This window comes from Phalacrocorax carbo, chromosome 24, assembly GCF_963921805.1.
Source record: "Phalacrocorax carbo chromosome 24, bPhaCar2.1, whole genome shotgun sequence".
Taxonomy (NCBI): domain Eukaryota; kingdom Metazoa; phylum Chordata; class Aves; order Suliformes; family Phalacrocoracidae; genus Phalacrocorax; species Phalacrocorax carbo.
Genome location: NC_087536.1, coordinates 5166699 through 5190058, shown reverse-complemented (window position 1 = coordinate 5190058; position 23360 = coordinate 5166699). Strand labels below are relative to the sequence as shown.

The window sequence follows — 23360 nt, the reverse complement described above, 5'->3', positions numbered from 1 at the left end:
CACAGATCACTGCTGTTTTAGTGGTGTCCCAGCTGTGCTTCTGCATCTATAAAACTTGTCTGCTGAAAATAAACAGGCAGATTCCTGGGCTGCTTTGTCAAAAACCAAACCGAATAACTGCTGTACCAGACTTCAAACACAGAGAGAAGGGGAAATCAAAAAAAGCCAGTTACTTTGTTTAACTTTAAAAAGTTGTCTGTTTTTTACCAAGTAGCCTGTGTCTGGCTTTTGGGTTGTCCGGCCTTAATTTTATGAGTATTGTTTTGGAAAGGCTTGCTTCTTTTTCTTTGTTTCAGCTTGTCTTGTCTTTCTTTTTCATTGTTGTGCATCTTGCAAACTAGTGCAATTTCAGGCCTCGTACAGAACAGTCCTTTGCCTAAGCCACCCTGCTGTGGCCACGGAGGAAACTGCTACGCCGGGAAGTCGGTTCTCCTAATTCAGCCCTTGGTTATGTACTGAACAATACCTAAGCCTTATTCTGTGACAGTTTTTGTCCAGCTCTTTGGTTGTATTTAAGCAGTGCAGCCCAGAAAACACACTGAATTTTTTTTTCCTTCTGTCTAAACGCAGAGAATATAAATGGAGTAACTTGGTGCGTGAACTACTCAAAACAAATTACACCTGCTTCCCTCTCATACTAAGATGCCTGAAGTAAGCTTTGAATTTGCAGGCAGTCAGGCTTGTTTCCTCTGGCAAGAGGCTTGATGTGTGCTGGCATGGTGATCCCTGGAGAGCTACTGTGGTTTTTTGCAGGGGCAGGCAGGGAGGAGGAAGTTTCTTGTCCCTGTGCTTATCTTATACTGTCTACAGTGCAACTATAGGAAGGCCTAGGCGTTGCCTGCAGCCAGTGTCACTGGATTTTTTCTTGAAGGATCTGATTACGCCTCGTTTCTCCCCTGCTATTAGAACTTCTATCTTCTCTGGAAGTGAAGTGCAAAGCGGTTCCTATAGGAATAAACACTCCTGTAATTCTGTAATGCATCTGACTGAGGCAGCCATTCTGGAAGAGGCATTTAAGAGTTAAACCCAAGCAGCTGCCGCTTTATTTGAAGTGGCTTGTAATTTTCTTCCTTTGATGCAAAGTGGGGAATGTAATCAAGATGGCTGAATAGAGAATTTTAAGTATATTTTGGTGAGACAGCAGGGAGGGGAAATAGAGGGCAGCTTCTTGCTGGGTGAGGAAATTAAATATAAAAACCTAGAGCTGAATTGCCACTAAACTGGAATTTTACCATATTTGAGTGCTGTTTAAAATAGTACTTAACTTGATTCTCAGAAAAAATAGCAGCTGCTTATGTGAGGAAATGTAGCAACTGTTTAGTAATATAATGCAGCAGAACAGTTTTCTCAGTAGAGAAGCTTTGCATCTAGCAAGCAGGAGCAGTTCATCTGTGAACATGAGTAACTGCCTGTATTTTGTCTGAGGAGCTGTGTTTTGTTTGCCTGTGACAGCAGAGTTAACGGTCCTGTCTTCGTTAGGTGTATTCCGAGATGCACAGAAATCGGGTGATGTATTGGATCCCTTTCCATCCCCCTGCTAACCCAGCTTTGAATATCTGCTTCAGTATAAGCACCGTGCAAGGGCGGGATCCTTTCTCTGATGTTCTTAAGCTCCCAAGGAGGAGGAAGGCTTCCTTGTATCCCAGGGAATGATATCCTGGAATGCCTTCTGGCTCAGCATGTGTGCCTTAAGTGTACCGTGAGCTCCCACTCAGAACCTCTGCCGTGATTTAATGCTGCATGGGAGATCACCTGCCATTGCTGTTCTCTTCGAGATCAGCGAAAGCATCCTGTTGTTTGCGCCTTGCAACTTAGATCTCAAACATCTTTGTGCCTGGTGTAGGGAAATGAGAGTTTGGTCTTTGGGGCGCAGAGGACAGTGCACCTGCATGCATCCTTGCAGGGGTTAGTGCGCTGCCAGGGCCCTGGGGTGCCTGGGATGGCCCTCCTTTTCCTCCGGTGGAATTCTGGTAAGGAGGAAGGGAGCTGGCCTGGCACAAAAGACCCCAGTGACAGCGCTGAGCATGAGCCGGTTGTTGGTGCCATCTAGCTGCTCTCCCTGGCATAGGCGCTTGGCAGGAGCAGGCTGCAGACGGTGGAACTAATGAGGCTTAATTAAACAAAGCCTTCAGAAGTAAATGCTGTGACATGCTGGCAACAAGTTTACTTTATGAGTAAGCTTATTGGTGCTGTATCTTAGAGAGAATAATCGTGCACTTGTTTGAAAGTTGTTCTTGGGCAGTTCCTGCTCTATCTGGGCTTATGCAAAGCCTGGGTCGCAGGGTGAAGTTAATTAAATCTCAGTGCAGCTGAGCTGACTGTATAGACTGGCTGCTGCTTCCTTCAGAAGTGGTGTATGTGACAGGCAAAGGCAGAGGTCATCGTGATACGCTACAGCAACTATCAGTGTAGTAAGTGATTAATGCTGAACTGCCTGGTGGTTTTCTCAGTTTGATTTGGAAAGCTTTTGCTGCTCTTTCCCACCTCGGCCAGTTTACCAGCAAGGCTTTTCTCAAAAGCAGGTCCCCATTTAAGCAGCTGTTGCTGAGCTGGCTCTCAAGGAAACTTGCCTCCTGAAGGATTTTTCTGACATTTCTTTGATCAAAGGAGCCCTTTTGCTTACAGCGTGGCTTTAGTTACAAAGTGATGGATGGGATCTTCTTGCTTCCAAGGCTAAACTGTGCCTTAGTAGGTCAGACCTGGTTCCTAATACCACAGCGTTCCTCCCTTCATCGCAATAGGGGAGAGTCTTGCGGAGTCATTTTCTTGTCAGTCTGGAGTGAGAGGTCTATGGATTCAGAAGAGGAATAATTTAGGAGGGATTATCCCTGCTCATTCCTCTAGAGCTGCCCCCAGTTCTGCAGTACCACGATGCATGCGATGGCTGCCTTTCAGCCCCAGCACCTACCAGGCTGTGCCCCCAGCTTTGGCACGCCAGGCGAGGCAGCGGGCTGGGGCTGTCCACCTCTGCTCAGCCCTTGTACGAGAGCAGAGGAGCGAGAAGGAAGAGTTGTTCCTGTGCTTTCGGAGGAATGGTTGGTAAGGGTAGTGAGGAGACCTCCTGAGGGTGACTGTTCTTTGCTGGCAGGGCTGGGTACTCTGCTGGAAAGATTTTGCTGTGCTCTTGATTTTGCTGGTTAATGTTTTTAGCTGTCAGTTGATTTCTGAGGTCATAGCTAATGTGGAACTACTTAGGAATTAAATTTAAAGAAAGATTTATGAACTTGAAAGAGAAGCTACCTTATATCACTTTACTGAAAATAGCTGTGTTTATTCAAGGGGAAAAAAAGCCTATCAAAGTGATGTCCAGCATCCTCTTTCATTGCACACATAACCTCCACTGAAAGAAACACCGAAAACTGCTTTTTCTGATACTTCCAGAAAGAAAAAAACCTTCCAGATTTGTACAAGGTGGGCCTTTTTGGTCTGTTTTTCCTTTTTTTCCTGTGGACCTGAAGGAATTTTGTAGCGGAAAGTAAATACCAGGTTTGCACCACTTGCAGCTGGGCAGCTTGGGACGGGGGGAGCGACTGACTGGGGGTCGTATATCTGAGCCGTGACTCAGTGTCTGCGCCATGAATTTAGGTGCCTCTTATTCAGTGATGGAGCACACTGAATTTCCATCCTGATTTGCATTGAAGACCCTCAAATCCCACTTGAATGTATGTTATTTTACCCCTTCAATTCTATCACCTAATTCCCCAGCAACTTACCCTGGCAGCTGCGGGCTCCCAATGCCATGCTGTTCATAGCTCGCAGGGGACGCGGTTTGCGGGCAGAGAAGGATCTCACCTGTGTGAAATCCAGAGGCAATTGGCAAGAGAGGGAAGAGCAGACAGCAGAGCAGCCTGTTTTATGAGCAGAGAAGGTCTGTCTGCAAGAGCAGAGAGAGCCTGATTCCCTCATGTGTCTGGCAGCAAGTCCCAGCCTGGTCAGTGCAGAAGGGATTGACTGGGAACAGATGAAGAGCTTCTGAGAGGGAGGAAGGCTTGCAGCAAAATCCTCCCAGCTCACTCAAGTGCCGGAGGTGAGTGCTGGCTCTTTGTGAGCGGCAGGCTACAAAGAAAGAAAAGTGGGGTGGGAGGCAAGAGGCGGGCGAGGGGGGGAAACCCAAACGCCACGCTGTCAGCAGGAGATTTGGAAAGGAGTGACAGCTTCAAGCACTTTTCCTTGTGCCGGGTCGTCTGGCTGGATGTGAGAGCTGGGAGGATTGCAGTTGGTTCTTCTGAGATATCAGCGGAGCAGTAAAAAGGGGTTTTGGATGCTGATGTGGACTTGAACAGCTGTGAAACCTCTCAAGGGACTGGAACACTGGGGAACCCATGGATGGTTTTTACTCTTCCGCAGAAGGAGGTGGGCAGGATGTGATCAATGACACCAGCAGTAGGAAGAGCTGGCCAGAGGAAGGCAATTCCAAGTTGTCCTTCCGTGCGGTGGCAGCTGCTTTACTTCTCCTTCTCATCCTCCTCACGCTCCTGGGCAACACCCTGGTGTGTGTGGCTGTGGTCAAGTTCAGACATCTGCGCTCTAAGGTCACCAATTTCTTCGTTATCTCCTTGGCAGTGTCTGACCTCTTTGTGGCTGTGCTGGTGATGCCCTGGAAGGCTGCCACCGAGGTGGTGGGGTTCTGGCCCTTTGGGGCTTTCTGTGATGTTTGGGTAGCTTTTGATATCATGTGCTCCACAGCCTCTATCCTCAATTTGTGCATCATCAGCGTGGACCGTTACTGGGCTATTTCCAACCCCTTCCGCTATGAGAGGAAGATGACGCAGCGTGTGGCTTTTGTCATGATTGGAGTGGCTTGGCTACTGTCCCTCTTGATTTCCTTCATCCCTGTGCAGCTGAAGTGGCACAAGGATCGTGAGCTCCTTAGCCAACGGGAGCCAAGTTTTAATGTCACCGGCGGGGAGGGGAACTGTGATACCAGCCTCAACAGGACTTATGCCATCTCGTCTTCTCTCATTAGCTTCTACATCCCTGTTGCCATCATGATTGTGACGTACACCCGCATCTTCCGCATTGCCCAGCGGCAGATCCGCAGGATCTCCTCTCTGGAGAGGGCGGTGGAACATGCCCAAAACTGCCACAGCAGCGACTGCTCTCACGAGGTCTCCCTGAAGAGCTCCTTCAAGAAGGAGACCAAGGTCCTCAAGACCCTCTCCATCATCATGGGTGTCTTTGTCTTCTGCTGGCTGCCCTTCTTCGTCCTCAACTGCATGGTGCCCTTCTGTAATCTTGACCTACGTGAGCCAGGAGAGCTACCTTGTGTCAGCGAGACTGTCTTCAACATCTTCGTCTGGTTTGGGTGGGCCAACTCTTCCCTCAACCCTATCATCTATGCCTTCAATGCAGAATTCCGGAGAGCTTTTGCAACCATCTTGGGCTGTGGCTGCCTTTGCCCCAGCAATGCGGTGGAGACAGTGAACTTCAGCAACGAGCTGGTCTCCTACCACCATGACACCACGTATCAGAAGGAAGTAGTGACCCTCAGCTACCCCCAGCTTCTCCCCCACACTGCTCTGCAGATGGAAAGCAACGAGGTGTCCTTTGACAAAGTTTCTCAGGTCTCCGAGCCCTCTCACGACACCTGCCCTGCGGATGCCTTGCCTGCGGTGATGCACGTGGAGTGCGAAATGGCCGTCTCTCTGGAAAAGATTATGCCTTCCACCAGCAACGCGTTCCATTGAGACGGGGTTGGGAACAGGGTGATGGGATGGTTTCGGGGAGAGATGGAAGCAGGGACACTACTGCAGTTGCCTGTTTTCTGAGGAGTTTGAGGATAATGTGGATATTATACTCTCTGTCTGGGCAGGGGTTTGCATTAATAAGCGTGGAACAGCCAGAGTGATTTTCCAGACGGCTCAAGGGGTTCAGATATGTGTTTTTGTAACTCACAGTTTCAGATCCAGCCCAGGTGGGCAGAAGAATCTGCGTTGCTGCTCCCTCTAGTTGACCCACAGAAGAATGCCTTCTGCAAAAGACAAAATGCAAGGGCTCGAATTCCACTTTCCACGTGGCTTCAGCTGAGAAAGCAGAGACTTGTGTGGTCTCCTGAGCCTCTCCTCCCTAGTCCATGAAGTGAAAACACAGCTGTGCTTGTGGGGAGAGAGGCTGGTTTTCCCACTGCCCGTGTCCAAAAGGCCATCAGCCCAAGGCTGCTAAATGGGCACACGCCAAATGCGACAGCTTATTTGGTGATAACTGCCACTGGCAGAACTAGATAATGCTGCCTGGTGCTCGATGGAATGGTGCTGTGCTGCGTAGCAGCCTTGAGCTAGGGAAACCCACGTTTTTGGTGGGCTGTGCAGGAAGGAGGTAACGGCCTTGCTGGGATAACTCGCTTAAGCTCACCTCTGACTGTCTCTCTGTTGCTCGGGCAAATTATCCTGCAAGTCTGGACTAGTGTGCAGCCACCTTTCCTGGAGCCCTGAGGCTGTGCTTGGTAGCAGCTTGTCAGGAGCGTGTTGCCAGACATTTGCTCTCGCTCATTAGGGAGGGATTTGGCATGCTAAAGGTCTGCTCTGGCCCCTGGAGCAAGAGCCAGCCTCTCTAGGCTGGGACGTGCACAGCTGAGGGCGGTCTAGGGTGAACATAAATTGTGTTTTAGCCCCAGGACGCTGGACCGTTTGCTTGGAGCCTTTGGGAATGAGGGTGCCTGAGCCCTTCAGACTCTGAGGGTAGAGGAGAAAATCAGATGTTAAAGCAAGAACGTTGCTGTTTTGGTTTCTGCGCCTCCGCCACATCTTCCATCAGTCAGGTCCCCCCCCTTCCTAGGCTGTTTCTTCTCCCTTTTACTTTGTTCTCCCTCTAATTCCCTTCCTCCCCCATTTCATTAAGGATCCTTCCTCACTGCCTCCCTTGCTGTCTCATTTCAATAATAATGGCTTCTTAAGAAGCACTCCTTCCTCACCTGTACTCTTTAATTAGCCTCTCCTGTGGGTATGGGAGCTTGTGTCTGGTTAGCTGGGGGTAGAAACAGCCAGTGAACAGCCCCCAGCATTTCACTGCCGGCGGTGACACGAGTGACTTTAGAAACTTGTTTTGATTGGTGCCTGGTTAAACACTGCCGCAGCGAGCAGCACATCCATGTCGTCTTGAATCTGAGACATCTTTAGCTCTCTGGCACGGCAGAAAAGCCTCTCCCCCTCCCCAGCAAACGTTAACAAAGAGAAAAATCAGAAAGCGATAATTACAGAGTAACGGTAATTATTAAATAGAGCCCAATTACAGTCAAGTTACAGCATAATCAGCGTGGGAGAGGAGCAGAGCTCACCGTACCTCCGAGGTCGACACTTGGATTTTTCTGGGGAAGCACTGATAAGTCTCAGCTTCATCTGTAACCATCTCCCCATGTGGCAGTGGGGGCTAGCTGTCAAAACAGACCAGTCTTGGGGCTTTTTAGCTCTGGGAGGACGGTGGAGCCTAACTTAGAGAAGGAGTTGTTCTGAGATGGGGACGATCATCTGGCACGTTTCTAGGAGGCCCAACAGGACTGATCTCATTTGAAGGTTGCTGCAGTATATATAATGATTTCCCACACTAAAAGCAGGTGTTGTAGCACATGTTTTATGGTTGTGCTTTACTTGTGGACTCCTGGCTTGGTGGCGAGGAGGAGTCAGAATACCCAGCTTTTTTCAAAGCAGTGCTAGCCTGGCCTCCATGTTCTTGGAGAATTTACTGATACTCATCTTGTGGTAAGGTTCTGGGGCTTAATCCACGACTGTTTAAAGAGATCGGAGAAAAGCAAGTAGTTCAATGTATTGCTATTGTCAATGACGAGTTGCAGGGTGAACCTGCAAAAGACAATGGAGAGGGTGACACGACCCTTTTCTTCGTCCAGTTATTGTGTCTGCATTTACCTGGCGTTGGGGAACGCTGCAACAGTCCCCAGCTCCAAAGCACTGGGGCTGTCCTCTACCAACGGTGCAGCGCACCGGCTCCCTCCGGCTGGACCTCTTACCGGGACTCCTGGCCTGGCTGGTCATACGGATGGCCGATACCGTCCTGCCATCTGCATCAGGAGAGACGAAGAGGTGACAATGAGCTAACCCAAAAACTTCCAGGTTATGGAACGGGCCTCTGCACATTGCAGACATTTCTGTGGTCAGTCTGGGAAATGGACAACAGCTCCAAAACGGTGTCACTCAGGCTTGCTTGGGCAAAAACACTAGTTTATTTTGCTTCAGAATGCTCTTTTTGTCCTGCTATGGATTTCCTGCACAGGTTTCCTCCGCAGTTCCACCAGGAAGCATCCTCCTCCGACCATCCTAAAGTCAGGCAGCATACTGCTGCATCCCTGCCTGTATTTCAGAGGTGAGTGCAATGAATTCCCACCCAGGGCCAATCCTGGGATGGGGACTGTGAGTCAGGACTCGTGCGTGCTGTTGCTAGCTCTGCTGCCCTGCCCTGTAACTCCTGGGTAAGCCAGTTCACTTTCCAGAGCTCTGCTTTTGCTGTGGGTGAATTGGGGGCAGCAGCGCTGGCTCACCCTGCAGACAGCTCGTGAAGACGGGTGTGTTTCCAGGCTGTCAGGGTGAGCACAACTGTCGGTGCTCAGCAGTCTAGATAAGAAGAAAATGAGTAAATAGGTGCTCAAATTCAGTGCAAGCTGGATTGCAGAGTAAGGTAACAAACTGGCATCTCTAATGCTCTGAGTGTCCCTCTGCTGCTGCAGAGGTATGGGGATCCCAACATTATCTCATTAGGTGCCTGGATACATGAAGAGAAAGATCATTAACTAGGCAGGGGTATCCAGGACTCATCAGGCACAACTCAAGTGTCCAAAGCTACTCACTAAGCCTGGATACACAGGTCCTAGGGGAAAAAAGGAGCATTAAACTCTCAATTTAAATGGAAATTGGAGGCTGTTCCTGAGAGAGAAGGGGCAGCAGCTGGCAGCTGTCCTGAGAGCTTGGGCAGGGCTGATGTGCGGCCGGGATGGCCGGGGCTCTGCTCCCAACCTGAGGAGGTGTGTGTCTGGGGAGGAAGGACCCGAACGGTGCCCGGCTGGGGACAGGCGTGGCTGCCCTGGCATGGGGGCTCTGGCTGTGGGCTCCTTCGAGTCTGCAGGGTTTTCCTTCTTTTTTTTTATCTCCGTGTAGTTCCTGCTGCAATGATGAACAGCAAGCACCCTGGAGACACAGGAGATTGCCCAAAACTGCTGCTGGGGAGTCTGCCGTGGAGAGCATGGCCTGTGGTTCATCTCTGCTCGCAGGTAAATGCCAGCAACGGTGTAAGGGGGGCTGTGCGGGTACCCGCTGCCGGCGCTGCTGTGGTCTGCAGACACAGGATGGTGGCACCACGTGCCCTAACTCTGGTATGGAGTGGAGGTAACTCCTGTTTTGGAAGCCTGTGCTGCTGGTCCTGTGTCCAGGGCTAGTCATCTCCGCCTGGCTTGAGAGGAAAAAGGGAGCAGGGCTTTTGTGTCTTAAACTTAGGCGGGAAATTGTGTCGCCCTGCTTGTAATGTGTAGGTTAGAAAGGATGCTGTGAGGCTGGGAAAAGGGCACTATCTTACACTGCAGTCACAAAATGAGTGCACATTTTATTACGTCAGCCTGGGGCAGACAGGAAGACTCTGGGAACTAACCGTGTGCGGGGGGTTGGTGCAGCTGCTGCAGCAGATGGATGCAGGCGTCGTGCCCATGGGTTGCAGGAGGAGCGCATCCGGGTGGACAGCGTGGGGCAGGGGACGGCTGTTGCCCCCAAAGTGATCTTTTTTCAGGTTTAGGGGGAATGGATTTAGCAGCGAAAGGGGAGATAGGCGAGGGAAATGGGATGTGGCTGGGGTAGGTCGCTGTCTTGCCTGACTTTGCTTCCAAATTGAAACCATCAGCTGCTTTTCTCATCAGGCAGAGGCCTGGGTTGCTCTCCAAGGCGAGCAGCTCCAGAGAGGGGTGAAGACTGGATGAGGGTCTCTGGGTGCTTGGAGGATGGTGGCAGAAGCTCTCCTGAAATCACAGGCCTGGCTTTCTCAATCTATATGGTAATTGCGAGCAATCAGTCAGCTAAGGAGGGAGAGGCAGGAGAGATTAACCTTGCCGAGGAGGATTTTGTGAGGGCAAGGCTAGAATCTCTCCCCGCACCAGCGTGGGGATGGCTCTGGTGTAAAGGAGCCCAGACATAGTTCTTTTCTGCTCCTACAAGAGAAAGAACGAGGGTCATTAGTTACCTTTGAGCATATCACTAACGAACTGTGCGGTTTGTTTTCATCCACCTCGCTCCCATGCTGAACAGCAGTGATTTCTCAGCTGGGAACAGCTCAGGGCCACGTAGTGACCATCTCTGCTCGTGCTGGGGAACACCGGGGACGCTTGCGCTGAGCTGGGGGACAGGTTGCACCCCAGGAAAGCAGTCAGTCGATGCAACGCTGCCCTTGGTTCTGTTCTGTGCAATGTTTTCAATTCTTGAGACCCTTACTCTTCCAGAAACTGTCACCTGGGGGCAAACTGGCCCCCCAGGATTTATGCATTAACTCATTAAGGAAGGACGTGAAACTAGGAGCATTTGTAGAAGTGTTGAGAACCTGTAAGTCTCATTGGCTTCACCTGGTGCTCCTGAAACAGGCCCAAATCTCTGGTTTGTCATCCCAAAACTCAGGCTCTTGGCACTGGAGGCTACTTCTCACTGCTTGGACTGTGTTGTGCTTCCCTAAGAAAGGAGTAAAACCTCTGGGACTTTTGGCTGGAGGAATCGGTGCGATTACAGAAAAGCAGTAGTATTTATTTCTAGCTGTTATTAAAAAAAAACAAAAGAAGGATTTGAATTACAGAAGAACTGCGCTAAGGAAAACGAGCAAGTAGGTGTCCCAACTTCAAAGCTCTTCTAGCTGGTACCCACCGCCTCCACAGACCGGGGTGAGTCTAGAATCAACGAAACGGGGTTTTTGCAGGATTTGGTGTCTCGGGGCCGTGTGTGGGCGGTGGCCCCAGGGACCAGACTCGGCGTGTCCCACCAGCGAAGCCCTCCCGCCACCCCTGCCCGGCCTGCGGGGGGTCCCGGCGGGAGCGTGTCCCCCCCTTCCCATCGCCATCTCCCACCGCTTCCCTGAGCACGCGTGGGTGCACCCGTGGGACCACCCGCTCCCCCCCCCCATTCCCCGGGCGCGGGGGCGGCTCCCCGCGCGTGTCCGCGCCCCCCGCGGGGGCGGTGCGGGGCGGCGCTGCCCGGCGGGAGGAGCCGGGACCGGGCGCAGGCGCCGCACCGGGAGCTGCCGTTCGGCCGGGCCTGGCGGTGAGGGGGGCCCGGCCCGGGGCGGGGGGACACGGGTGGTGGTGGGCCGTGTGCGTGGGGCCGTGCGGGGTGCTGGGGGTGCACGAGAAGGGGTGGTGGCGGGGAACAGGGTGCAAAGAGCAGCACGTGGTGCTGGGGGTACAGAGGGAAAAGGGGGGGTTGCAGCAGGGCCCACAGCTGCACGTGGTGCTGAGGGTGCACAGGGAAGGGGGTGACGGTGTACAGGGGTTTCGAGGGGTGCACGGAGCCCCACGGGGTGCTGGGGGTGCACGGGGAAGGGAGTGGGGTGCAGCGGGGTGCACGAAGCAGCGCGGGGGGCTGGAGGTGCACAAGAAAGGGGGCAACAGGGTGCAAAAAGCAGTACGGGGTGCTGGGGGTGCACGGGGAAAGGTAGCTGCGCACAGAGCAGTATAGGGTGCTAGGGGGGCGCAGGGAAGGGGGTAACGGTGTGAAAAGCAATACGGGGTGCTGGAGGTGCACGGGGAAGGGGGATAATGGGGTGCACAAAGATAGGGATGGGGTTCTGGGGGAGCATAGGGAAAGGGATGGGGAGCAGCAGGGTGCACAGAGCAGCTGGGTGCTGGGGGAGCACAGGGAAAGGGATGGGGAGCAGCAGGGTGCACAGAGCAGCTTAGGGTGCTGGGGGAGCACAGGGAAAGGGATGGGGAGCAGCAGGGTGCACAGAGCAGCTGGGTGCTGGGGGAGCACAGGGAAAGGGATGGGGAGCAGCAGGGCGCACAGAGCAGCTCAGGGGTGCTCTGAGGATGCACAGGGTGGGGGTCAGGGTGCCTCTGGGTCTGTGGAGCTGTGCAGAGAGTGGGTCAGGTTTGCAGGGGAGCCTGCAGCTGGCTCTCCATGCGTCCCTGTCCCTCCGCAGGCCTCCTGTCCGCTGCCACCCTGGCGCTGCGCTGCATGGATGGCGTTTTCCTCTCGCCCAACGAGGATGAGTTCGTGGGCAGGATCACGGAGGAGCTGGAGCACTTCATGCTGCAGGGGCAGCACCACAGGTATGTGCCCTGCCATGGCAGCGAGCAGCCCTCGCTGGTGTGTGCAGCCCCTGGGCGATGGCACGTGCTACTCAAGGAGCAGAGGCACGTTGTGATGCTTGTCTCTGTTTTGCATTGGTTCTCTGGGATGGAAACGCTGTCTGGGTTTGAGTGGCAGCGCTTGGAGCCTGGCTGCGAGGTCTGGCTGGCCGCAGAGCTCCAGTCTGGCTTGGAGCTTCCCTGCGGGCAAGGATCGGCGTGGGGTTTCTGCCACGCACCCTTCTTCACTCGCGCTCCTTCAAGCAGAGTTGTTTTGGACGCTGGTGGCTTTTGCCCCAGCCCCAGTCTGGCCTAGCTCACTGGTCAGCCTGACAAGTTATAGTTTCATAATCAAACTGTTTCATTTCCCCTCTCTGCTGAGGGCTTCCTGCGCACCGGGTCCTCCTCCACGGCAGCGAACTCCCTCGCCTTGGACTGCTGCACCATTTTCCTTTGGCCAGCTTGGATTTAACTGGACCTAGTCCCTGATCCAGTGACCTTTGAAGCCCTTGAGATGGCCAAAAAGAGGATGTCAGACAGGAGCAGGGTGGGATTGCTTAGTTCAGCTTCCTGCCAGCTTGTAATGGCCTTAAATTTTTTTTTTTTTTTTAAATGTTTGGCAGAGAAAGTACCCATGCAATTGTAAAATGCTCAGGAACGAAAGCAGAATTGTAAAAATGTGTCTACATGTGGTGAAATCAAATGTGGTGTTTATTCATCCGTTCATGTTCTTTTTGTTGCTGGTTTCTGGAGAGTGCTCGGACTGGGAGGAAGGGGACCGGTAGCAGCCTTCTCCTGGTGCTTCCCAGCCATTCCCAGCACGGGTACGGGCAGGGATGAGAGTCCCAGCTGAAGGCCCTGGGACCAGGCAGTCGCAGCCACCCCACGCTCTGGGCGCTTTGTGCAAAGCGAGCTCTAGGCGTCTAGGATGGAGAAGGGATTTTGGCTATTTAATACCAGAAAGTCCTGCTGGGAATGACTTGGGGAAGAGAGGTTAATGAATTCTTGCCTCGTTCCTGTCCGTTTTCCTTCCTGCAAGTTGCTGATGCCCCCGACCCCTCTCTCTTTCCAGAGTGCTCCTGTTCCCCCCTCTGTCCAGTCGCCTCAGGTACCTGATCCACCGGACCGTGGACAACGTGGATTTGTTGAGCAGCTTTTCTGTGGGAGAAGGATGGAGGAGGAGGACGGTCATCTGTCACTCGGCCGTAAGGTACAGTGCAGTAGATGTAACAGTGCTTCTCTTTTTCTATGGCTGCGGAGTTTTTGCTCGAGCTTGCAATCACGAAGTTTGCGTGGTGCTTCCCTGCACAGAGGAGGGTGACTATTATCAATATGTATCCCAGTTGTTAAGGAAGCAGAGGCTCTTTTCTCTTTCCTACCCGCTGACTTCTGTGCAGATCTGATGCTTTTCCTCCTCTCTTTTGCAAATGTTGCGTTACTTGGGTTCCTCTGCTCCCCGCTCACGTTCTGCCGTTGTTTTGTTCCCAGGCTGCCCAGTGAGACCAGTGACCAAAAACCCAGCAACAACCCACCCAGACCGCAGCGACCTCCGCAGCCGTGGGGCCGGGGGGGCCGAGGCGGCAGGCTGCGGCACGGCGGGGAGGTACACGGTGACAACTCCCGAGCCTGCGTGGGGTCTGGCAGGATAAAAAGGCCACCCAGGAAGAAACCAGATAAAGCCCTGTACATCCCCAAGGCGATGCGCAAGAAGGCGGAATGGGGGGAGCAGGAGAGCCCGGAGGCAGCTGGCGCCCAGTCAGGTGGGGATATGGCACAAGAAGAAGAGATCTGCCCTAAAACTTCAGTCGTGGACGCCCAGGAGGAGCTGGGTAAGTCTGAAGGCAGCTCAGGTGGTGCCTCCTTGGCCCTTGGCAAGCGACAGGAGCCTGGCGAAGAGTGTGTTTCAGGAAAAAGTAACGACACAAAGGATGAGTGTCCTCCGTGCTGTCCGGATGTCCTGTCGTTAGAGAACAGTAACGATTTTTCTGAGCAGGAAAGTCAGAATAAAGACTGTTCAGATTCCCTTTCTTCTGTACACAATAAAAACCCAATTGAAGCAAAAGAGCAAGATCAGAGCTGTGATGACGTTATTATACCAGAAGGTAGCAAAATCCCGTGCCAGCTGCAAGATGAAGACCAAAGCAGCCGGGATGCCGGTGTGAGGGAGGAGTTTTTGCTGTACTCCACATCAGAAAGTCACAGCAGTAACTGCTGCACAGAGGTGGCTGCAGCGGAGCTGAGTGCAACGTCACTGGTGCTGGAAAACCAAGATAAGAGCCGTGCTGCTGCCAAGAGCCTGGAGAGCAGCGGAAACGTGCCGCCACCTGAAGAACAGGGCAAGGACTTTGTGAATGCCGGTGCGGTGGAGGGAGGCAAGAGTTTCTCCGAACTGGAAAGCCAAGATCAAGAGTGCCCCAGCGTTGCCCAGGTGGAGCGGCACCAGAACCCCTCAGAAGCCCAAAACGAGCCTCTGGCCACACCTGAGCCGGTCCATGGTGCCGACCCATCAGCTCCTGAGGACCAGAACGAGCGCTGGGTGGATGCTGCTGTGCAGGACCGCAGCGGGAAGGTGCCCACGGCAGGAGAGGAGGACAAGGAGCGTTCGGGCTTGGCCGACGCGCTGTGGCATGAGCTGCGTTTGTCCGCAGGCGATAAAGAGGAGAGCGCAGCCATCCACGGGCAGAGCAGCCTCGAGGACGACTGTACCGCAGAGCTCTTTGCAGAGGTAGCATTTTGCCATGGGTATTGCCACGGGGAGCGACTTTGGGGAAGAGAGGGTGGCTCAGGAGCCGGCCTGCGGGGCAGGTGTCGGTCCGTGGGAGGAGAGTCCCTGTGCCGGGGCTGCCCCAGGCGGCTGCTGAACCTGTTGGCAGGAGTGTGGCCACAGACGTGGTTTGCAGGGACTGAGGTGGGGCCCTGGGGATCGCTCTTCTGAAGTGAAACCTTGTCTGTTTTTTTTTTTTTTAAATTATTATTTTTTAATATTCTCAGATTGTGGGTTATTTAACCGTGAAGGACATAAGCATTGAGAAGATCAGCTTTGATTATTCCAGCTATGGAGACGCCCAGCTCAGCGAGGGGGATTTTGGCCACGTAACTGAAATCTATGACTTCTCCCCGGCGCTGAAGACGGAGCACCTGTTAGAAGTGTTCTCAGACTTCCAGTGAGTACCTCTCCCAGAGCCCGAGTGCGTCGGGGGCACGAAGGGAGCAGTATTCAGACCTGAATGCACAACAAAATCGGATGAATTTTGAATTTTAGTTTCACCTTTGTGCCCTTACGTCTTACACCCTTTCAGTGCCTTGAAGGACGCCTTCCTGCAGTTTATACGTGATCTAAAACATGACGGGTTCTTTGGGGCGCTGTCGTGCACACAGTTATCTACACGCAGGCTTATTGCTACTGCTCTGCCTTAGGTCAGAGCTTTGAGGTGCTTTCTAGGAGCTTCTTTGTTATTGTGTCCCAGTGGCTGAGTGAAATAACGTGCTTATGTAAGTCTTTGCAAGAAAAAGGGCTCAATCCTGCTGTTGGAGAGATTTATTATGTAAATATGGCGAAGGGAGCGACGCTGGATTAGTAGCAGGACCAGAGCAAAGTTCAGCCCCGCATTAGTGATAAAGGTGCTCGGTGCAGCTGTGAGTGACTGTCGCTGTTGCCGGAGCGCTCAGACCAGTGTCTGTGGGCACCTCTCCCTGTTTTCCTCCCACCGTCCTCCTCCTCCTCTCTCGGTATACCTGGCGGATTAGATGCAAACACTTTGCCTCTACAGATCCCTTAAATTAAAAAGCATGATTTACATTTTTAATAAGCTACTGTCTATTGCGTGTGTTCCCTCTAACGTATATTTTTTCCCACTGGCTGCAAGAGTGAAGCTGAGCTGAAAATTGACGGATCTAATCTGAGCAGTCGATGGTATTTGTATTTCTTGTGCTGCAGGAAAAGCTTTGCGCTCCCTGCTCCCAAACTCGCATTTCCCACTGACGGTTTACTAGATTTTCACATCGGTCTCTTCACCCTGACCTTTGTAAACCATTTCTATAAATCACCTGTTTTTATTGTAGTTGTCTGAGCAATCGGGCAGTGTTTGTAAAGGCCTACGTAAACAACAATGTTTTTGTGTTACAAAACAGACCCTGAAATTGAGGTTGAGTTTGGCCAAGGGTTTCTTCAGAGGAAAAGGAGAGTTCTTGGGGGCAGCTGATGGGGTAATTGTACATTGTGGCCCTGAAAGGAGCACATCTAGTGTCCTTCTGTTCCTTCTCGTCCTTCTCTTTCCCCTCGTGTAAAAGGGGTATAATGCTTTGAAAAGCACCAGCCGTCTACATAACAATACTGAATACACTTGATAACCCTTGGTGGCTGATGGATTTTTGTGTGTGTGGGAGTGTTTTTGCTTCCTTATTAATAAATATTACCCTGTTGTCTTTTCATTTCAGTGAGAGTGGTTTAAAAATCCAGTGGGTCGACGATACGCACGCCCTGGGAATCTTCTCCAGCCCATCTACAGGTAGCGTAACTCGATTCGTGGCTGTGCTTGAGGGACCCGTGGAGCTGCTGGGGTTTCTCTGCTCTTGCGCAGTGACCCTGCACTGACGCGGTGGGTTGCGATGTTGAGTCTTGCACCCAGGCTAAGCCGTTCCCAAAGGTAGTTATGGTTCATCAAGTCTTTCTTCCAGCGCGCTTCAAACTTGAAAGGCTTTTGAGGCTTGCGAAGCTGGAATTAGTGCGTTGTGTGGAAGCGCTGCTTTGCAAGAACAGCAGGTTTTTAATTGGCGTGGATAATAACCAGGGCACCTTTTGTATACGGGAGCGACTTGCGCTGCATTTCTGGAAACTCATCTGTTTTGCTACTTCAGTTTTTTTTTCTTCCTCTTGTAACTAGAAAAAAATTCCTGCAAGCGTACAATAACCGCCGGGGCCTTGCGAGTGCGCTGGCACGCGGGTCAGACACCCGGCCTCCTGGCAAACTGACCTCCTCGGGGACAAACGTCCCAAGAGACTTTTCCATCCAGCAGCGTACGTCGTCCAAAAGCTTATGCTTTTATCTTGGGATTTAGTCTAGTAAGGCCAGAGTTGTCTTTAGAAAAAATGTTTATATTTTGCTGGGACTCTTCCTGTGCAAGGAACGTGTGATGGAGCCTGAGGTGACCAGAATGAGCTTGGCTGTTTTAGTACAAGTCTTGAGATAACACAGCAGCTGCCGAAGCTCCAGTTATTCCATGTTGTTGTACCGTGTAGTGATTTTTTTTTACTATTAAAGCCACCAAAATTCTGTCTGCTAATTCCAGCAATCTTTGTTCTTTGAAGCATCTCAAGCCCTGGGGCGACGTTATCCTTCGTTAAAGATCCGACCGTTGATCCATGCAACAAAGCAGTCTAAGATCAAGGCGCTTCAACGGCCGAGTAAGACAAGCTTTTATGTTAAATTTGTATTGGTTTTATTGCTTGGTTTACCAGTCTTCTCTATCCTGACTGGTTACAATGACAAGTTAAATGGGGAAACATATATTAAGGACTAGTATTTCTTCATTTTTGGTTTTTTAATAGCTTTATTGGCATTGCAGGACAGCAAGCTGGTAGGTAGAGGATTCAGTAAAAGCCTGCGGATGCATTTTCCCCCCCCCCAGTATTTTCAACCAACCTGTATCATGGTTACGTTAAAACTTACTGCATCAGTGACGCTGGTTTCTGCCTGTTTGCAGCAGGCACGTGTGGTTGGCGCAGGTGAATGATGACAAGAACAAATTTGCAGAACGAGACTGCATTATGAGCTGCTTACAGGAAAGAGAACTACAGCTCAGTCACTCTTTCTCCCTTCTATGTGAGGAGTGAATAAAAAAACCCCATCAAATCCTGTTGCGTTTTGTTTACTCACCAGCTAAGTGGTTTGCTGCAATTCAGGCTTAGTCTTTCTCATGTTATTTGCTTTGCTTGTGTGATGTTGTAAGGGAGCAGTCGCGCTGCTCAGCAGGCAGCTCTAGCTGCAGCGGTGGCCGCAGGAAGACGAAGCACGGCAGGTGCCATAAGCCTGCCCAGTGAGTTTCTCTGTGCAGTTAAAGATAAAGAGATGAGCCAAAAACCTGCTGGCAGTTATGCTCTGTGGCTGGCATAATTTTATTCAGTATCAGGTGAAGGAAAAAAAAAACTGTTAAGCTTAGCCATTAACATTGTTTTATTTATTTTATTGCCTTTTAAAATCATATTGTAATCAGTTATACTTGCCATGGTAAAGAAACGCCATGAATCTTGTAGCAGTAGAGACTTCGCTGAATGTACAACTACACTGTTAGTTCTACGGTACATTGCAGTTGAAATGAATTTCGGTATTAACGCTTTAAAGGGACACTGTCACAGTTAGAAGTTCCTGAGTTTTTAAGACTGATGGATTTCAATGAAACATCAAAGAATTGGATTTATTTTATTTTTTTTTTTACTCTCCCCTTCGTCTGTGTTCATTCACGCTCCCTGATTCTCGCTGCTGTAGCCTGTTGGCTCGCTTCTGAATCAGGTTATAAACCCCTCCTGGGGAACTTTATAGATAAACTCTGTATTCAGTTTAAGTAGCAATTTTTTTTCCCCAAATACAAATTTAGATCTTAATTAGCTGACAGTGTCTCTTTTCTTTTTTGTCTTTTTTTTTTTTGAGCTTTGGCAAGAAAGAGTGGCAGTTCTGGTTTCCAATCTGCGGCTGCCTTGAATCTGCCCCTTTTTCTTCAAGCTGCTGATGGGCCACCTTGTTAATAAAAACTTGTGAAAAAGCAAGCAAAGCCCCCATTGCTAACTGGATAATAAATCTGCAAACAGTTGCTGATAAATGAGTAGGTAATTGCCAAATCCAGACTACTGCGGACTTGGTAAAGTCTTGGTGTATTTGTTTCTTGTAAGATGAAACTGCAGCAAGCCACGTGTCTGCCACAAAATGGAGATTACTGGCCAAAGGGCTTTTCCAAAGCATCTGATATATTTAGCTATTTTTTTTTTAAATGCATATTTTTTTTCCTTGCTGCTTGTTTTGATTAATCTCAATTGAGACCAGACTTTCTTGTGCGTGGATAAATTGGTTGGACTGTGTGCCTTCATTTTGTTCTCAAGAGATGTGACTTGCTGAATTCTGCCAGGAACGGTTAAGGGAGCTGTTCCCGAAAGCAAAGGGGGAATAGCTCACTCTACCGCTGCAGAGGAGGCCTGGAGCTTAATTATAGCCAAATAGCTTTTGAACTGTCATTGAAAAATCTTCAGTACAAATCTGGAGGCACATCTTCCTAAAAGAAAAAAGTGATTTACTGCAGGGGGATAGAATGATTTGCTTATGCTCCTGGGGTAATTGTGTCAAGGAACTAAGAAAATCAGAAGCAGCCCTTGTGGCCTGCCAGTCCTATGGTTTAGCCACAAGACTGTTCCTGAACAAGCACTAAGTTAATGATTTTTCACCCATTTTTTTTACCTAGAGCTCCTTCACCTTGTGAAAGAAAGACCCCAGACTGACACTGCAGTGGCGAAGAGGCTGGTGACCCGGGCTTTGGGTTTGAAGCACAAGCAGCAGGACGTCTTGGGCACTGAAGTGCTCCTGCCGGAAAGCTTGGACCAGGAGCAGGAAGAATAAACCATCTCAGCTGAAAAAACATGTATAGATGAGCACGGCTGTGATATTAAACTGCATGCAGAACAGTGAGTTGCCACAGGGATGTTCTCATATGGATTAGCACCGTCTTTTCTTTCTAAAGTTGGGAAGGGAAGAAGGTTACTATTAATGCGATCTTGGCCTCAAGAGGGTTGCTGGTAGCTCTTCATTGTGGAGAGCATCTTGCCCTACTCCGTTTCAAAGCATCTGTTCCTCTCTGGGGCACTTGCAGAAAGTAAGGCTGCTTACAGAAAAGCCTGCTCTATAATTAAAAAAACCCGACATTAGAGTAAGGGAATTGTATCTTGTTGGCCAAAATTCAGCTGTAAGCAAGAGCAGAGCATCTGAAGGAGTCAAAAGAGCTGTTTAATGTTTACTTTGTTGTAATGTTATTGTTAAAATATCCCACAAAACTGACAAGCATTGGATGCAAGTGAGTTTCAAGGGTTTTTTTTCCTTATTTACAAAGAGCCTGACTCGCTTTGTTGCGCTGTTAGCAAGGAAAGCTGTCATACAGGGATTAGGAAAAGAAAACCAGAACTTGCCGGTTCTGATTTGCCCAGAGCCTGGCGTTAAGAGATGCTGCAAAGACACCTTGGTGTGGCAGCAGCAATACAGCATCCAACACCTCTCAGACTCTGCTTTTGCTACGCCCTCTGGCACCTTGAGAACAAAATGGAGTTTTCCAGCTTACAGTAGGCTAAAAACCTTTGCTCGATGCCACCATCTGGGCCGCTGGATAAATGACAAATACTCTGACAGGCATTAGCAAGAGACTTCTGCATTCTTTCAGCCTCACAACATCCCTGTGAGGTAGGTTATGGAGAGCACGAGCTGGATGCAGCCAGTTTCAATCCCCCCGTGGATCGAAATGCTCAGCTATAAGTATGCATTAACTTTAGCTGCTTGTGGAAGTCTTCTGTACAAACACAGAGGGAGAACAAACTTCAGTAGCAGGAATGGTGAACAAGGCTCTAAACTTTCAATGGAGTAGAAATACACAAATGGCATATAAAACATTTTTCCGGGTAAAACATTTTTATTTAAGTAGTTGTGTCTGAAAATCCGTAGCAACGCGTGGCCTCAAACAAACAGAGGGACACGCTTAGCACCATTATGAATTTACCAAGCGTAAAAATCCTTTTAAAGACAACTTACACAGGCGGGGCCGTGACAGCACAGGCCCAGCTCCCTGACGATGAAAGCCACGAAGTTACCTCTGTAAGGTACAGCGATGATACAACAATGCCTTAACTAAATTCATCCTTTAAAGAAGAGACAGAGCGCATATCCAGCTTAGAAGGTAATATTTAGATGTATGTAGACTCTGTTGGGTGAATAGCTTACTGTGTAATGGAAATTCACAGTCCAGTGGACTCATCAGGAGAACTGCAATGTCTTCTAGATGTTACAAGGGAGGTGTAGCTTCACGGAGCCCTGATGCATTGGTAGAAAACAGTTCTGCATTAGCTGCTCCGCTTAAGAGATTGTGTTGGGAGGCGATTGTTGAATACAAGAGTTTCACCGCAGTATTAAATTATGCTTTACACCGTTCTGCTCCGAAAAAGCGGCTCCATTTTTCTTTCCTTTCCTGTATTTCTTTGCTAAAATGGAGTAATGACATGGCGGTACTGAGGGTTAGCTGTGTTCGAGAAGCAGCGTCACAGGTGGAGGCGTTTGCATCAATGGTGCGTTCAAGCTTGAGTCAGAGAGCTTAAAGATACCGAGATTAATGCCTTGAAGAAAATGAATGGTAAAGACACATTTAGGTTGCTGGTACCCAAACAAAGGCAAATTGTGCTTGCTGCAGCCTGGACCTAGGTCTGCGAATAGAGGTGGCGCTGCAAAGTGGAGGGAGAAATCGTTGGGGAGAAGGTTGGAATGGTGAAGATGCGGAGCCAAGTAGAGCTTAGAAGCCTGCTCCTAACTACCTCAGTGGTGGGGACTGGAGTTACAAGAGACATGTGGTGGTCTGAGCACCTAGACTGGGAAAGAAGGCACCTTTAGAAAATAATTTACCTTGCTAATTTAGAGTTTGATTGTTTGCTTGATTCTCTTTTTTGTGCAGTGGTTAGGGAAATCACCGAAGCAGGAAACCTCGCTGCTTTAAATAGTGGGGTGGGAGGCGATGCCGTTCTATCGGGTGGCCACCTTGTTATTTGTGAGTCCGCTGAAGTGATCAAACTTCTGTTCCGTTTCCTCGCTGAAAGAGCCACCTGGGGGGTTCACAGACAGAACGCAGGGGTGAGCGGGCGGTAGCGACGGCAGCTTGTGACGCAAGGCAGGGAACGCACCGGGGGGTGGGGGGGTGGGTGTGTAATCTGCAAAAGATGCTGTGAAAACGAAGGGCTCAAAGCAAGCACTAGAGGAGCAAATGTTTTCCTGGGCTAATTAATTTAAGCGTTAATTAAATCTTAACATAACTAGAACGGCCAAGAGCCCTCGGGAGTACTGGATCTAGTCTTTTATGTATTTGGAAGACCAGGCTACAAACTACCCTCGACTTCACTGGTGGTGCTTAAAAAGATTAGGTGCTGACTAGCAGGACCTGTGAAAGGTCTCCTCCTTGAGGCTGATGGTAAGTGGGTTCTGTTTACTCTTCTTAAGTAGGCCCACGCCCTTGCTTTGTGCTAGTTAAGAGACAATGAAAGCTAAGTGCATTTATTTTTAAATAGAAGTATTTTCCAAGCTCAGCTGGAGAGCCCGTCCAACGCTTAAGTGCCTGCCTTCATCCAAACAAAGTGGGTTTGGCTTTTCTGAACTAGGTCACAATCTGAAGCGTGACACACAAGACAAGTATTTTCTTAAAAAAAAAACAACCCAAAAATGACAAGTTAATGAGAAAAATCAGTGGCTACGTGGATTTTTTTTCAGGAAAAACAATCCTTGAAGAAATTCAGCCGGCTATGGAAATTGTCTTTGCCACTGGTTTTATTTGGAGGGTGGCAGGCAGATACTGTTAACTTATTCTCTATGTTAAAAACAGGTTATCAGACAAAGCCCCCAACTTAATTCCGTTTTAAAATGGTCTTGACACTTGACTGTTAATGCAAATTTAAATTAGTTTGGCTTTGATAATTCCAAGACCAAAAAAAATGCCAAATGACGATGTTTTACATGTATTCAAGAAAATGCACAAGTTTTCCCTCACATTCAGGAAAAAGCAGAGCGTTTTCATATCTGGCTTGAGCAGAGGGCTCTTCCCCACTGCGCTGCTTTGCGCATCACTCCTCTTGTTTGCTTTTCAAGGAGAGAGAAGCTCTGGGGTCCTAAGAGGTCAGTTCTAGGTTGGTAATAATTCAAGTCTGGGACGAAGTTGTTGTTGTTTGCCTGGACCCACTCAGGCACTCTAAACAAGTTCTGCAATTGCACGAGAGCTTTCCTGACATCTGACAGTCTTGGGAGGGGAAAAACGCTCATTTCCTTGTAGAAGGGATGCAGCTGGAGCATCTGGTATCCCTGTTCTACCAAGCCTGAGGGAT

The 23360-nt window shown here is 50.0% G+C and overlaps 2 protein-coding genes across 7 annotated transcripts in view; one reads left to right on the top strand and one right to left on the bottom strand.

The window, feature by feature from the left end:
- Nucleotides 1-112: 112 nt before the first annotated feature.
- On the top strand, nt 113-19925 carry R3HCC1 (R3H domain and coiled-coil containing 1). Of its 3 annotated transcripts, none has more exons than XM_064472722.1 (8): nt 10832-10855; nt 12109-12238; nt 13329-13466; nt 13745-14981; nt 15248-15420; nt 16694-16764; nt 17565-17660; nt 19706-19925. In XM_064472722.1, the coding sequence occupies exons 2-8, from the start codon at nt 12144-12146 to the stop codon at nt 19858-19860; spliced, it is 1965 nt and encodes a 654-aa protein (XP_064328792.1). In that variant the 5' UTR covers nt 10832-10855; nt 12109-12143; the 3' UTR covers nt 19861-19925. The 3 variants fall into 3 exon arrangements, 2 of the variants coding, with proteins under 2 accessions (XP_064328792.1, XP_064328791.1); XM_064472721.1 differs by lacking the exon at nt 10832-10855 and adding an exon at nt 11156-11231; XR_010376216.1 differs by lacking the exons at nt 13329-13466; nt 13745-14981; nt 15248-15420; ... (1 more) ...; nt 17565-17660; nt 19706-19925 and adding exons at nt 113-8313; nt 9102-9214 and having other exon boundaries at nt 10771-10855; nt 12109-12151.
- The window catches only part of LOXL2 (lysyl oxidase like 2), a 56667-nt gene continuing 51731 nt past the window's right edge, over nt 18425-23360 (bottom strand). For 3 of the 4 annotated variants that reach the window (XM_064472718.1, XM_064472719.1, XM_064472720.1), the window contains one exon: nt 18425-22094. In XM_064472718.1, coding sequence (XP_064328788.1) covers nt 22015-22094 — 80 coding nt within the window. In that variant the 3' untranslated portion in view covers nt 18425-22014. The remainder of the gene's footprint in view (nt 22095-23360) is intronic. The other variant, XR_010376215.1, reaches the window with a different exon arrangement.

Excerpts from the sequence above, each read along its gene's own strand:
- R3HCC1 (XM_064472722.1), top strand. The coding sequence starts at position 12,144 with ATGGATGGCGTTTTCCTCTCGCCCAACGAGGATGAGTTCGTGGGCAGG. Across the intron at positions 13,467-13,744 it reads ATCTGTCACTCGGCCGTAAG|GCTGCCCAGTGAGACCAGTG; the intron begins GTACAGTGCAGT and ends TTTTGTTCCCAG. Across the intron at positions 14,982-15,247 it reads CCGCAGAGCTCTTTGCAGAG|ATTGTGGGTTATTTAACCGT; the intron begins GTAGCATTTTGC and ends TAATATTCTCAG.